Source organism: Aquarana catesbeiana, linkage group LG10 (assembly GCF_042186555.1).
Source record: "Aquarana catesbeiana isolate 2022-GZ linkage group LG10, ASM4218655v1, whole genome shotgun sequence".
Classification (NCBI taxonomy): domain Eukaryota; kingdom Metazoa; phylum Chordata; class Amphibia; order Anura; family Ranidae; genus Aquarana; species Aquarana catesbeiana.
The window spans coordinates 168912758-168928721 of NC_133333.1; the positions used below are offsets into that span (position 1 = coordinate 168912758).

At 44.0% G+C, this 15964-nt stretch overlaps 1 protein-coding gene across 1 annotated transcript in view; it reads right to left on the bottom strand.

Annotated features, from left to right (window-relative positions):
* The window catches only part of ACAP3 (ArfGAP with coiled-coil, ankyrin repeat and PH domains 3), a 308172-nt gene that overhangs the window by 21896 nt on the left and 270312 nt on the right, over window positions 1–15964 (bottom strand). Inside the window, exons 21-23 of the mRNA XM_073602935.1 lie at window positions 9362–9454; window positions 7867–8087; window positions 117–226 (exon numbers count right to left, since the gene is read on the bottom strand). Coding sequence (XP_073459036.1) covers window positions 117–226; window positions 7867–8087; window positions 9362–9454 — 424 coding nt within the window. The remainder of the gene's footprint in view (window positions 1–116; window positions 227–7866; window positions 8088–9361; window positions 9455–15964) is intronic.

The following is a 15964-nucleotide window of genomic DNA, read 5'->3' on the forward strand; positions in this document are numbered from 1 at the left end:
CTATCTATTAGTATATCTCTCAGTTTTAAGAACTGAGGAAAAATCGTTAACATGCTATCTTTACAGATTTAATTATTTGTGAGACCTACATTCTGGCTCCAAGGCCCAGTACCTACCCAGTATGTCCCAGATACGTGGCGTGATGTATAGGTGCTCGCCCTCTAACATCCGTTTGGTTCACATCTGCAGCATTCTGTAGCAGAAACTCACAGGCTATCAATGATCCCTGAGGAAATACAATATATATTGCTATAATATATATACAAATACAATATATTTCATGTAGTAAGTTCATGGTAAAGCACAGTACCACAAATAAGGGTTATCTAGGCATCTTTTTAAAAAAAAACATGGAAGCTGCCATTACGACTCCTTCTTCTGAAAAATACTAATTATATGGCTGTCATGCTTACTAAGTGAAGTGACTGGCTTCAGGCGATACACAATATGAAACAAGTCTTCCTACATAAGTTGTACCTGTTAATCTGTTGCCATCTCTCCTCTATGTCTGTTTAAATTTCAGAACTTACACAGCTTTTCTCAGCTTAAGCAGACAACAGTGTGGATCTGACATCACATACTGCACAGCACAGAGAGGAGAGATGAGTGTACTCTGAGACCTGAGTGGAGGGAATGGACACACACCCCTCTACAGAAGACCATAAAGAAACATGCACAGCCGAGGCTGTCAATCACATACTTTGTTCTGGAGCTCCTCTCCCCCATGCCACTGGATCTTTTGGAGTCTGCACAGCCTTATAGAAATGACTCATGCGGATAGCAGAGGAACTACAGTATCTCACCAACGTGAGTACACCCCACACGCTTTCGTGTGACAACACTGAAGAAATGACACTTTGCTACAATGTAAAGTAGTGAGTGTACAGCTTGTATAACAGTGTAAATTTGCTCTCCCCTCAGAATAACTCAACACACAGCCATTGATGTCAAAACCAAAGTGAGTAAACCCCTAAGTGAAAATGTCCAAATTGGACTCAATTAGTCATTTTCCATCCCTGGTGTCATGGTGACTCGGTGTTACAAGGTCTCAGGTGTGAATAGGGAGCAGGTGTTAAATTTGGTGTCATCGCTCTCACTCTCTCATACTGGTCACTGGAAGTTCAACATGGCACCTCATGGAAAAGAACTCTGAGGATCTGAAAAAAAGAATTGTTACTCTACATAAAGATGGCCTAGGGCCCTAGGCTATAAGAAGATTGCCAAAACCCTGAAACTGAGCTGCAGCACGGTGGCCAAGACCATACAGCGGTTTAACAGGACAGGTTCCACTCAGAACAGGCCTCGCCATGGTCAACCAAAGAAGTTGAGTGTACGTGCTCAGCATCATATCCAGAGATTGTCTTTGGAAAATAGATGTATGAGTGCTGCCAGCATTACTGCAGAGGTTGAAGGGGTGGGGGGTCAGCCTGTCAGTGCTCAGACCATACACAGCACACTGCATCACACTGATCTGCATGGCTGTCGTCCCAGAAGGAAGCCTCTTCTAAAGATGATGCACAAGAAAGCCCACAAGCAGTTTGCGGAAGACAGTAGACAAGTAGACTAAGGACATGGATTACTGGAGCCATGACCTGTGGTTTGATGAGACCAAGATAAATGTATTTGGTTCAGATGGTGTCAAGCGTGTGTAGCAGCAACCAGATGAGGAGTACAAAGACAGTTGTGTCTTGCCTACAGTCAAGCATGGTGGTGGGAGTGTCATGGTCTGGGGCTGCATGAGTGCTGCTGGCACTGGGGAGCTACAGTTCATTGAGGGAACCATGAATGCCAACATGTACTGTGACATATTGAAGCAGAGCATGATCTCTTCCCTTCGGAGACTGGGCCGCAGAGCAGTATTCCAACATGATAAAGACCCCAAACACACCTCAAAGACGACCCACTGCCTTGCTAAAAAGCTGAGGGTAAAGGTGATGGACTGGCAAAGCATGTCTCCAGACCTAAACCCTATTGAGCATCTGTGGGGTATCCTCAAACGGAAGGTGGAGGAGCGCAAGGTCTCCAACATCCACCAGCTACGTGATGTCGTCATGGAGGAGTGGAAGAGGACTGCAGTGGCAACCTGTGAATCTCAGGTGAACTCCATGCCCAAGAGGGTTAAGGCAGTGCTGGAAAATAATGGTGGCTACACAAAATATTGACACTTTCGGCCCAATTTGGACATTTTCACTTAGGGGTGTACTCACTTTTGTTGCCAGCGTTTTACACATTAATGTCTGTGTTGAGTTATGAGGGGGCAGCAAATTTACACTGTTATACAAGCTGTACACTCACTACGTTACATTGTAGTAAAGTGTCATTTCTTCAGTGTTGTCACATGAAAAGATATAAGAAAATATTTACAAAAATGTGAGGGGTGTACTCACCTTTGTGAGATACTGTATACAGAACTCACACTCTGTGCTTTGGATTGAGGCATATACACACTATAGAAGCATATGCTTTGTTAATTTTTTCATGTCAGAGGCTTACAACCACCTTAAATTAAAAATAATCATTTAGAACAACAGTATAGAAAATCAAATTTATGAGTTGAAGGAGGCCAGCAAAGGCTTCCCACCATTTTTCTCTTTTTAGAGATTTACTAAGTTTTACTATAAAAGAAAAACAATATTTTCTTAACAATTATATTTATATATGCAGATTTAAATTGCAGCATTTTTCCAATCTGCTTCCTAGAACTATAGTACATATCACAACTGACCACCCTCACAGCCTAGCCATATTGTAATTCGCTCTGTTCCTCCAGGAGTCAAACCTGTTTAGGCTCTGTGTAGGATGATGTCAGAGTTTATACAGGGTTGACGATGGCACCCTTGTGTGACAGTGTTTGGGCCTAGCTGTACAGATCCAAGCACTGTATGCTTCCCCATACCTGGAAGCAGTGGGTATTTGCGAGAGCTCTGACAGAGAAGCAGAGGAACACAGCGAAGGTTTAGGGTATAAAGCATAAGTGGGTTGGAGGATGTGCTGTCACTTTGCCCTGAATGCACTATATGACAGATTTTCTTTAAAAAGATCAGGAGTGGGGTTTAAACATTGTAGGAAGTGTGGTTGGGTTATAAGGTCTATATAGTTTGTTTTTAATATATATCAAATCCTAGGCATGCAGCCTGTATCTGAGGGCCACAAACGTCTCCCGTTAACATTTCTGGGTCCTCTGATTGTTAGAAATCATATTAATTTGGTACGGCTGTATGAGATTCTGTTTTCAAGTCCCAAAATTGTATCAAACTGACCTTTTCATTCCCACATAAAAAAACACCCTAACAATTGGGAACACTGTGAAAAAGGAGTAGCTCTTGATTGGTAACTTTCCGTGGCCCCTAATTCCGTGTACACACGGTCAGAATTTCCGACAACAAATGTTCTTGTTGTTGGAAATTCTGACCGTGTGTAGGCTCCATTGGACATTTTCTGTCGGAATTTCCGACAACAAAAATTTGAGAGCTGGATCTCAAATTTTCCAACAATAAAATCTGTCGTCGGAAATTCCGAGCGCGTGTAGACAATTCAGACGCACAAAATTCCACGCATGCTCGGAATCAAGCAGATGAGCCTCACTGGCTACTGAACTTCATTTTTCTTGGCTCGTCGTACGTGTTGTACATCACCGCGTTCTTGATGTTCAGAATTTCCGACAACATTTGTGTGACCGTTTGTATGCAAGACAAGTTTGAGCCAACATCCGTCGGAAATAAATCCATGGTTTTGTTGTTGGAATGTCCGATCGTGTGTACGCGGCATTAGATATAGAAATGCTGTACTGAGTGGCACCTGCATTTAGTGCCCTATGCATTCAGGGACGAAGGTCCGGAACGCAAGTCTCCTGGACTATGAAAATAAATAGATGGTGACCCCTGCGCTACCTGCTGACACAAATTTTGTAAATAAAATTCTTGTTCCAACCAATCACAAAAGTGTAAAAAATTATTAAACAGTTGCTGCAACACCTTATGTGTTCCCACAGTGTAATAGTAGATACGTGTAAATGGAGTTGCGCAGCCTATAAATGTATTAACATGCAATTGCCATATTCAAAATCCACCCTTCAAAAAATAAGTAAATAAAACAATATAGCAAAAATGAAATAAAATAAGTGTCCAATAATCCACAAAACAAATCAGTGATGCGTGTATAATGGTGATAAAGAATATCCAAATGTGTATAACCCTTTCATGACTAAGCCTATTTTTGAAATTTGGTGTTTACAAGTTAAAATCCGTATTTTTTGCTAGAAAATTACTTAGAGTTCCCAAACATTACATATATTTTTTTAGCAGAGAATCTAGAGAATAAAATGGCGATTGTTACAATATTTTTTATCACATGGTATTTGTGCAGCGGTGTTTTAAACGCAAATTTTTGGAAAAGGGACACTTTCATGAATTTTAAAAAATCCAAACAGTAAAGTTACCCCAATTTTTTTGTATAATGTGAAAGATGATGTTACGCCGAATAAATAGATACCAAACATGTCACCCTTTATAATTGCACGCACTCGTGGAATGGCGACAAACTACGGTACCTATGAATTTCCATAGGCGACGCTTTAAAATTTTTGTACAGTTACCAGGTTTGAGTTACAGAGGAGGTCTAGGGCTAGAATTATTGCTCTCGCTCTGACGATCGCGGCGATACCTCACATGTGTGGTTTGAACACCGTCTATATATGCGGGCGCGACTTCCGTATGTGTTTTCTTCGCTGCGTGAGCTCGCGGGGACAGGGGCACTTTAAAAATTATTTATTTATTTTTTTTTTTATTTTATTTATTTTTTTACTTTATAAATTGTGTTTTAAAAAAAAATTTTTTTTTTTTACTTTTATTGCTGTCACAAGGAATGTAAACATCCCTTGTGACAGTAATAGGTGGTGACAGGTACTCTTTATGGAGGGATGGGGGGTCTAAAAGACCCCCCATCCCTCCTTTACACTTCAAAGTATTCAGATCGCCGAAAACAGCGATTCTGAATACTATGTACTTTTTTAAATTCGGCGCCATTGGCAGCCGAGTAAACGGGAAGTGACGTCATGATGTCGCTTCCGCGTTTACAACAAGAAGGCTGGAACGAAGCCGCTCACAGCTTCGTTCCAGCCCGCCCCCAGCCACCGAAGGTACCCGATTGGACACCGGGCCTCCCGATCGCACGGGTGGCCCGGTAACAGCGGCGGGAGGTGGCGGGAGGGGGGGTTGTCCCCTCCCGCTCCTCCGGTATAACAACCGAGCGGCTTTTAGCCGCATCGGTTGTTATACACGGGTAGCCGATCGCCCGCTGTAAACAACGGTACCGGGATGATGCCTGCAGCTGCGGGCATCATCCCGGTATAACCCCGGAAAGCCGAGTACGCATATCTGCGAACGGTCGGCGGGAAGGGGATAAAACAATATTAAGGTCTTGTATTTTATTTAAAATATAATAACAAACATGTTATACTTACAGTGCCTTGAAAAAGCATTCATACCCCTTGAAATGTTCCACATTTTGTCATGTTACAACCAAAAATGTAAATGTATTTTATTGGGATTTTATGTGATAGACCAACACAAAGGGGCACATCATTGTGAAGTGGAAGGAAAATGATAAATGGTTTTCAATTTTTTTTTACAAATATCTAAAAAGTGTTGCGTGCATTTGTATTGAGCCCCCTTTACTCTGATACCCCTAACTTAAATCTAGTGGAACCAATTGCCTTCAGAAGTCGCCTAATTAGCAAATAAAGTCCACCTGTGTGTAATTTAATCTCAGTGTAAATACAGCTGTTCTGTGAAGCCCTCAGAGGTTTGTTAGAGAACCTTAGTGAACAAACAGCATCATGAAGGCTAATGAACACACCAGACAGGTCAGGCATAAAGTTGTGGAGAAGTTTAAAGCAGGGTTAGGTTATAAAAAAAATATCCCAAGCTTTGAACATCTCACAGAGCACTGTTCAATCCATCAGCCGAAAATGGAAAGAGTATTGCTCAACTGCAAACCTACCAAGACATAACCGTCCACCTAAACTGACAGGCCGGGCAAGGAGAGCATTCTTTAGAGAAGCAGCCAAGAGGTCCATGGTAACTCTGGAGGAGCTGCAGAGATCCACAGCTCAGGTGGGAGAATCTGTCCACAGGACAACTATTAGTCGTGCTCTCCACAAATCTGGCCTTTATGGAAGAGTGGCAAGAAGAAAGCCATTGTTGAAAGAAAGCCAAGAAGTCCCGTTTGCAGTTTTGCAAGAAGCTATATGGAGGACACAGCAAACACGTGGAAGAAGATGCAAATTGAACTTTTTAGCCTAAAAGCAAAACGCGATGTATGGCAGAAAACGAACACTGCACATCACCCTGAACACATCATCCCCACCGTGAAACATGGGGGTGGCAGCATTATGTTATGGGGATGCTTTTCTTCAGCAGGATCAGGGAAGCTGGTCAGATTTAATGGGAAGACGGATGGAGCCAAATACAGGGCAATCTTAGAAGAAAACCTGTTAGTCTGCAAAAGACTTGAGACTGGGGCGGAGGTTCACCTTCCAGCAAGGATAACGACCCTAAACATACAGCCAGAGCTACAATGGAGTAGTTTAGATCAAAGCATATTCATGTGTTAGAATGGCCCAGTCAAGGTCCAGACCTAAATCCAATTGAGAGTCTGTGGCAAGACTTGAAAATTGCTGTTCACAGACGTTCTTCCCATTCAATCTGACAGAACGTGAGCTATTTTGCAAAGAGGAATGGGCAAAAATGTCACTCTCTATATGTGCAAAGCTGGTAGAGACATCCCCAAAAAGATTTGCAGCTGTAATTGTAGCTAAAGGGGGTTCTACAAAGTACTGACTCGGGGGGCTAAATATAAATGCACGCCACATTTTCTAGATATTTGTAAAAAATGTTGAAAACCATTTATCATTTTCATTCCACTTCCCAATTATGTGCCACTTTGTGTTGGTCTATAAAATTCCCAAAAAAATACATTTGTGTTTTTGGTTGTAACATGACAAAATGTGGAAAATTTCAAGAGGTACGAATATTTTGTCAAGGCACTGTACCTACCTGCTCTATGCAGTGGTTTTGCACAGAGCAGCCAGGATCCTCCTTGTCTCACGTCCCACATCGGCACTCTTGGCCCTTTCCTCCTGCTGGGGGCTCCACAGCAAGCAGCTTGCTATAGGGCCCCCCGAGCTGAGTCGCTGCTCTGTGTGTCCATTCACACACGGAGCTGCGGCTCGGCCCTGCCCCCTCCGTCTCCTAAATTGGCTCACTGGCAGTAAGTGACTGCAGGAGCCAATGGTTCCCACTGTTTCCAAAAGCCAATCGGAAGTGCGAGTCCCCAGAGAGGCAAGGTTCTCCTGGACATCGCTGGATCAACAGGGAGCTCAGGTAAGAATTGGTGGGGGCTGCTGCACACAGAAGGTTTTATTACCTTCATGCATAGAATGCATGAAAGTAAAAAACCTTGTGCCTTTACAACCACTTTAAAGATATATTCCACTTCTGTAATGCACTTCAATCCACTGCTGGTGATGTAAAACAGGTGGAAGTGCACAACACTGCTTTACATCACCAAGAGTGGATTGAAGTGCATTACAGAATTGGAATATATCTTTAATCACATTTGGACATTATTTATTACCATTATACACACATCACTGATTTGTTGTGTGGTTTATTGGACACTTATGTTATATTTTCTTATAGGTCTTCTAGACTTCTAATAAAAACCAATTTGTTTGCTCTAAGTTTTACAGTATTGAGAAGACTGCCTTAAAGATGGAGGCCGGAGAGCTAAAATAATGATAATTTACTATAGAACCAATGACATGTAGTAATGTCTTTGCACTGGAGATATGGCATTAATGCTTACTCCCATCACAGCCTGAATTAAAGGGGTCTTGCTCTCGTCCTCATCATTCACCCAGTTGACATTAGCCCCATTGGCAAGCGCTTCAGCCATGACAGGTAGGTTCCTGGCCCGGGATGCCTTGTACATCAGCAAGCCAGGGTGCAATTCCCTCAGGTCTTCTGGATCTGACGGGTCTTGTTCAGTCTCTCCTTCTCCGCTAGAATCTTCTGAGACCTCACACTCTGAATTTATAGAGAAAGAAAAGTTTTCACTCATGAAAAATATTGAAAACAGAATGTAGCTCAGGTTCTCAGGCAACCAAACCCTACTCAGCCTTATATGTCCAAAATAAAATCTGCCTCCACAGCATCTGGGATCTCCCCTTTCCTTCTTCCGCTTAAGGACATGAAATTAAATTGTTCTTATAAAGGTTTTATATAGCGCCGACAGTCTGTGCACAAGTCAATAGAATAGGGTTAGAAGACCCTGCTTGTGAAGGCTTACAATCTAAAAGGTGGGGGGGTGGGCATGCGATACAAAAATAAATAGTCTGGAGATGAGTTGATGAAGAAAGTAAAAATTCAGTCTTTTAGATACTGGTGGGATAGGTTTCCCTGAAGAGATGAGTTTTCAGGGATCACCTAAAGGCAGACAAAGTAGAAGATATCTGGACAGATTGGGGTATAGAATTCTAGAGAATGGGAAAGGCTCTGGAGAAGTCTTTGAGAAGAGCATGGAAGGAGATGGTGAGGGAGCTAGAGAGCAGAAGGTCTTAGGAGAAGCAAAGTGGATAGTTTCAATGATATTTGAGATGAAATTGGTTATATAGCTCAGGGAAAAGTTGTGGACAGCTTTCTATGTTGTTAGGATTTTAAATTTGATTCGTTGGGCAAAATGCATGAAATAATATGAAGGGTCTGTGTGGGCAATTTTTTAGACACTTAAAAATAAATCAGACTACCAATACTTTGTGGCTTCAAATTAATCCCATCATATAGAGAGCAGCAATACATATGAGAGGCAGGGTTTGGTATTAACCCACATCCCAATATAACATGCATACATCTTTATCCAACAAAGCCTTGGATAGGGGTGTAACCATACAGAGAGCACTTAGACATTCATTTGGGCCACAGACCTAGATGATGCCACTACCAAAAGGGAAGTAGGAATGGCGCATCCTCTACTAATATAAATCACTGTGGCGGAGCTAGATTTAGCATCTTTAGTTATACTGCAGCATAAGTGGGCTATTGCTTGCAAAGGAGACAGGGCTTCAACTGAAGAAAGGGCAACATTATTATTGTGCTCAATGCTGCTGCCCTAACATGTGCCAATATGGCATCCAAAGGCAGAGAAACCACATGTTTAAGCGGGTTTTCCCTCATATTTTCAAAAGAGCAATTGATGGTGGTTTTAAAAAAAACATTGCTTTCATTTTTTCTTGATGAAAAAAATCTGCAAATGGAGATTAAGACATTTTCTAAGGAATAATAACTGTAGTGTAAATATTCACCTTCCTCTGTGACACTGTCCACTACCGAGCCAAATACTAAGACGTCATTGCTTCCGTCTGTGCTTCCTCCAAGGCCGCTGTCACTGCTCAGACCTGCAGGGCCAACAAGAAAAATACCAAACCCATGTTACAAATAAAGTAGACTGCAAAAATATAATTTGAACATAGAAAGTACTACAATGAAAAACCATGTTATACTTAAGGTAACTGTACCTTAGCATCAAAAAGCATATCTCACCCTTTCCATCCTACTTACTAAAACAGCCAATAGAATATCAGAGCTCAGATGAAGATGTCCTACTATTGTAACGGCTTTGGCCTTCCTAGGGCTAGGCAGTCTTTACAGCCTGTGGAATTATGATTTAGCTATAGAGCCACAGTGTCCGTCACAACTGGGCCTTTGCAAACATTTATATACAAGCCTATTTATTAAAGATTTATATATGCTACCTGACGGAGCACGGTTTTATTGTTTACTCTCACACTTAAGCTTGTGCTTTCTAAAATACATCCACATCTTCCCATGTTTTAACTCAAAAATGCTGCAAGTGCGGAAATATACCTATTGATATGACAGAAGTTCAATAAGCCCTCAACTCCCTGTAGTGAGCCAACAACTCTGCCTCTGCTGCACATAAATCCCCAAGCACCGTCATCAGGAACTTCCCAGTTCTCTTCTCCAAGGCTACAGAACACCTCCCTAACCTCATCTCTATAACATGCCTGTCACCTGGCTGCTTACTTTTTTATCTCAATGGCTAAGCAAAGTCTGCAAGCAAATACTGTGCTACATTGTGTACTGTTTAAAAACATTTATGTTTTAATATGTACAGGAAATCCCATCACAAATATTACATATTTAGCACAAAAACATGACAAAGAGTATTCATTTTTTAGCTGTGTCTATTGTATAACCATACATAAAATAACATTTCTGCGACATCTGTACAAGTTCTGCATTCTGTGAACAGATCTGTGGCAATAGTGGCGTTTTAAGTGTGTTGTGGAGATTAAAGTGATTGTAAGAGCTCACTTTTTAAAAAAATAAAGAACAGATTATATTTACCTACTTTGTGCAAGAATATTATACAGAGCAGCCCCGAACCTGTTCTTCTAGATTCCTTCCTATGGTGGCTTCCTATAGGGCAGGGATATGCAATTAGCGGACCTCCAGCTGTTGCAGAACTACAAGTCCCATGAGGCATAGCAAGACTCTGACACCCACAAGCATGACACCCAGAGGCAAAGGCATGATGGGACTTGGAGTTTTGCAACAGCTGGAGGTCCGCTAATTGCATATCCCTGCTATAGGGGCACATGTGTGGGGTGGGCTGCCTAGCCAGGCTGTGTGCATCCATAGACACACACAGTCCAGCTCAGCCCAGGCCCCCCTTGCTCCATACTCACAGTAATTGACTGGCAGCAGCAGGAGCCAATAGCTCTCGCTGCTCTCTGCCAAGTCAGTATGAGGGGAGAGAAGACCTCCAGTCAGGAACAGCACAGGATCGAAACAGGACTCGGGTAAGTGTTTGGGGGAGGGGAGCCACAGCAACTGGAAGGTTTTTAGAACCACTTTATCATTAAGCTGCTACAGTTACAAACTATACATTGTTCCAGATTTATATTGGGTTAAGATGTTATTACTTGGCTAGAAAGACAACAGATAATCCATAATTATATAATTGTTAAGGCTGAACTCCAGGCACACAGCTGTTTCCTGTCCATCCAGTGGTGAGATTTACACAGCTCTGTTACACATCAAAGCCCTCTCTGGCAGAAGACCTGATTTTTCTCTCTCCTGCAGTTAGACAATACTTACAGCTCTGTTCCTCCCCCAGCCTGTGAATGAACAGTGAAAAGGGAATCAGAGGTATGATGAGCTCATTCGCTCCATCACTCTGCTCTCTCCTAGCATGCTTCTTGTTAGCACATATGTATCACAACACAACGGATTGTCTTGCAGAGCTGCTTTTCCCTCTCCCAGCCTAATCTCTGCTGTACAGAGGATTGCAGAAGGCTGATGTCAGGCCAAAATTCGATATTTGCACTGCTTGCATATATAAAAATAGGATTTTTTTAAAACAGCTTACCTGTAAAATCCTTTTCTTTCGAAGGACATCACGGGACACAGAGCCACAGTAATTACTGATGGGTTATATAGGTATCACTGGTGATTGGACACTGGCACACCCTATCAGGAAGTTCAACCCCCTATATAATCCCTCCCCCTTGCAGGGATACCTCAGTTTTGTAGCCAAGCAATATAGTGTATTAGAAGAGGGGCGGGACCTCTGTGTCCCGTGATGTCCTTCGAAAGAAAAGGATTTTACAGGTAAGCTGTTTTAAAAAATCCTATTTTCTTTCTCGAACATCACGGGACACAGAGCCACAGTAATTACTGATGGGATGTCCCAGAGCAATGCTACCTGAGGGGGGGGGGACCACGACCAAGTAGGGTGCCATCAGACCTGAGGACCCTGTACCGCTGCCTGCAGCACACTACGCCCAAAGGCGATATCCTCATGCCTTCTCACATCCACCTGATAGAATCTGGTGAATGTATGGACTGAAGACCAAGTTGCGGCCTTGCAGATTTGAGCCATAGAGGCCCGGTGATGCACTGCCCAAGAAGCACCAATAGCCCTTGTGGAATATGCCCTGATCTGAAACGGAGGAATCTTCTGTTTCAAACCGTAAGCTTGAATGATCAATTGTCGAATCCATTTAGAAATGGTAGCTTTTGACGCTGCCTGTCCTCTATTGGGACCCTCTGGCAGCACAAACAAAACATCCGTCTTGCGGATCTGAGCAGTTGCCCCTAGATAGGCCTTAACTGCTCTTACTACATCCAAAGAATGTAGAGATCTCTCTTCCGGAGAACAGGGATCTGGAAAAAAGGAAGGTAGAACAATGTCTTGGTTTAAATGAAAATCAGAAACCACCTTCGGTAAAAAACTAGGATGAGGGCGTAGTACCACTCTATCCTTGTGTATAATCAAATAAGGCTCCTTACAGGAAAGAGCTGCTAATTCTGATACTCTTCTAGCAGAAGAGATGGCCACCAGAAAAATTAACTTCCTTGTCAACAAGACCAAAGGAATCTGACTTATTGGTTCAAAAGGCTGTTTCTGTAACACAGCCAGGACCAAGTTCAAGTCCCAGGGGTTTAGGGGCGCTTTAACCGGAGGATTAAGACGCATCACCCCCTGCATAAAGTTTCGGACCAAAGAATGCGAAGCAAGTGGCCGCTGAAATAATACTGATAAAGCAGAGACCTGGCCCTTGATGGTACTCAAGGCCAGCTTCATCTCTAATCCTAATTGTAGAAAATCAAGAATTCTACCTATGACATATTTCCTGGGATGCCAACCTCTGGATTCACACCAGGTTATATAAGCTTTCCAGACTCTATGATAAATTATCCTGGAAGCTGGCTTCCTTGCATTAATCAAGGTAGATATGACAGGACCTGAGAGCCCACGACTCTTCAGAACGTGGGTCTCAATAGCCAAACCGTCAAATTTAGCGTTTGTAAGGCAGGGTGGAACACTGGACCTTGAGGTCCACGGGGGACCTACTGTCATCCTTACTATTTCTGCATACCAGGTCCTTCTGGGCCAAGCGGGGGCCACCAGAAGTACCGACTTCCTTTCCTGCCTGATCCTGCGAAGGAGTCGTGGTAGTAGCAGAATAGGCGGGAATGCGTAAATCAGTGAGAACCGATGCCACGGAATCACCAACGCATCCGTCCCGCATGCAAGAGGATCTTTTGTCCTTGCCACAAATCTGTCTATCTTTTTGTTGAATCGGGATGCAAAGAGATCTACATCTGGAACCCCCCATCTTTGGCATCTGGCCCAAAAGACGTCGGGATGCAGAGACCATTCCCCCGGAAGTAACTGCTGGCGACTTAGATAGTCCGCCTGCCAATTCTCTATTCCCGGGATGAAAACTGCCGATATGCATGGCACATGCATCTCTGCCCAGACTAAGATCTGGTTCACCTCCTTTTGAGCAGCTCGGCTCCGGGTGCCTCCCTGATGATTGACATAAGCCACTGCTGTGGCATTGTCGGACTGGATCCTGACCGGACAACCCTGTAGCCTGATAGTCCAGGCCTTTAGAGCTAGATGTATCGCCCGGATCTCCAGAATGTTGATGGGTAAGGTCCTCTCTGTCTTGGACCATACCCCTTGGACCGCAGCCTGTTCCAGAACTGCTCCCCAACCTGACAGACTGGCATCTGTTGTTACCACCGTCCAGGTAACCGGTAGAAAGGATTTCCCCTTCTGCAGGTTTTCGGGTATGAGCCACCAATTGAGGCTCTGACGCACCGCATGCGACAGGTGCATCGGAAAGTCTAATGCCTGAACCTTCTTGTTCCAGGTCGACAGAATACTGTGTTGCAGCATTCTTGAGTGAAACTGAGCATAGGGAACTGCTTCGAATGAAGACACCATCTTCCCTAGTAGCCTCATACAAAGGCGGACTGAGGGACCCTTCTTGGTCCTTACTGTCAGAATCAGCTCTCTCAAAGCAGTGATCTTTGCCTGGGGTAGAAATATTTTCTCCTGGCTTGTATCTATAATCAGACCTAAATACTCCAGTCTTCTTACTGTTTTTAGGAAAGACTTTTCCAAGTTGAGGATCCAACCCAGGTGTTCTAGATACCTGACTGTGGTCCTCAAGTTTCCATTCAAAGAGGCTACCGACCGGTCTATCAAGAGCAGGTCGTCTAGGCATGCTATGACAGCTATACCCTGAGCCCTTAATCTGGCCAGAGGAGGAGCCAAGATCTTTGTGAACACTCGAGGTGCAGTGGCTATCCCGAAAGGCAGAGCCACAAATTGGAAATGGCGCCCTCCTACCTCGAAGCGCAGAAACTTCTGATGAGCAGGAAAAATGGGCACATGCAGATATGCATCTCTGATGTCTATTGATGCCAGAAATTCTCCTCCCTGCAGGGTGGGAACTACCGTTCAAATTGATTCCATGCGGAAGGATTGAATCCTTAGGAATCGGTTCAGATCCCTTAAGTCCAGAATGGGCCTGACATCCCCATTTGGCTTTTGGACCGTAAAAAGGTTGGAATAGAAGCCCAATCCCTGGTCCTTTGCGGGAACTATCATAATGACCTCCTGCGACAAAAGTCGCTCTAACGCTAGAAGGAGCGCCTGCTTCTTCTCTGGGTCTCTGGGAACACTTGATCTGAGGAACCGAGGAGAGGGGAATTCCTGAAACTCCAGCTTGTACCCTAAGGTTACCGTGGAGATTACCCATATGTCCTGGAAGTCCTCCTGCCAGAGCTCTGAGAACTGTCGCAGTCTTCCCCTCACTCGAGTGAGCGGGGGCGCCCCCTCATGCAGAGGTCTTAGTGTTTTGCCTAGTAGGCTTCTTTCCCCAGGACTTCTTTTGTCCCTGGGGTTGACTCTTGTCTCTGGACCCCGATGGAGGCGGCCGTCGAGACTGCCTGGAGGCTGAAGCCTCCGGCGCTGGGGAAAGAGTCCGTTTGAAAGAGGGACGCTTACTCTTCTTCTTGACAGGTAAGAGTGCTTTTCCCACAAGAGATTCTCTTGATATAGTTATCCAAGTCCTCTCCAAACAACCTTGCACCACGAAATGGAAACCCAGCCAGTAGCTTCTTACATGGTGCTTCGGCTGACCAATTTTTCAACCATAGGATTCTACGTATATGCACCAACCCCAGTGAAAGACGGGAGGTTTGCACGATAGAATCTCTAATGGCGTCAACCACAAAGCATAAGGCCGCTGGAAGGTTAGCAAACCCCTGGGCCTGCTGTTCAGGTAATACTTTGATGACCTGCTTAACATGGTCTCTTAAGTATTGACAGACTCCAATCGCTGCTACTGCAGGTTGGGCCACTGATCCTGCTAATTAGAAAACATCCTTCAATAGGGATTCCATCCTTTTATCTACAGGATCCCTGAGCATCTGAGCATTGTCTACAGGACAAGTCAGGCTATTATTTACGGAGGAAATGGCGGCATCAATAACCGGTATTCCCCACATTTTAATAAACTTTTCTTCCATCGGATAAAGTGTTGAAAACTTTCTCGGCGGAAAAAAACGTTTGTCTGGGTGATCCCACTCAGAATAAATGAGCTTTTCAAGTAAAGTATGAACAGGAAAAGCATGTGCTGCTTGTTAAGGTTTCAGTGACCCCAAAGCAGAAGAGGATTCTTTAGCAGTTTCAGGTAGGGGCAACTTAAATGTGGATCGGACCAATCCAGTGAGGATCTGCACTAAGACTTTCTCCTCTTGGGAAGTCGCAGAGGGTCCCTCTCCACCTGAATCCTCCGAAGAGGAATCATCCATCACATCCCGATCCTCTGAAAGGGATTCATCTCCTTTATCCCAGAGCTCCTCTGTCTGAGGGTCTTGGGGAACAGAGGAAAGCCTAGTGCGTTTTCTTCCGAGTGAAGACGTAATCACGGCCATTAATCTTTCCTCTAGACCATTAATGGTTGAGGAAAAAACCTCTTGTGTAATATATACAGGGGCTGAAGTGCCAGAAGCAGGTGTAGCCCCTGACCCCGATGGCTCTCCCTGGCTAGCCGTCCCTGGCCCATCTTTAGGGGGGA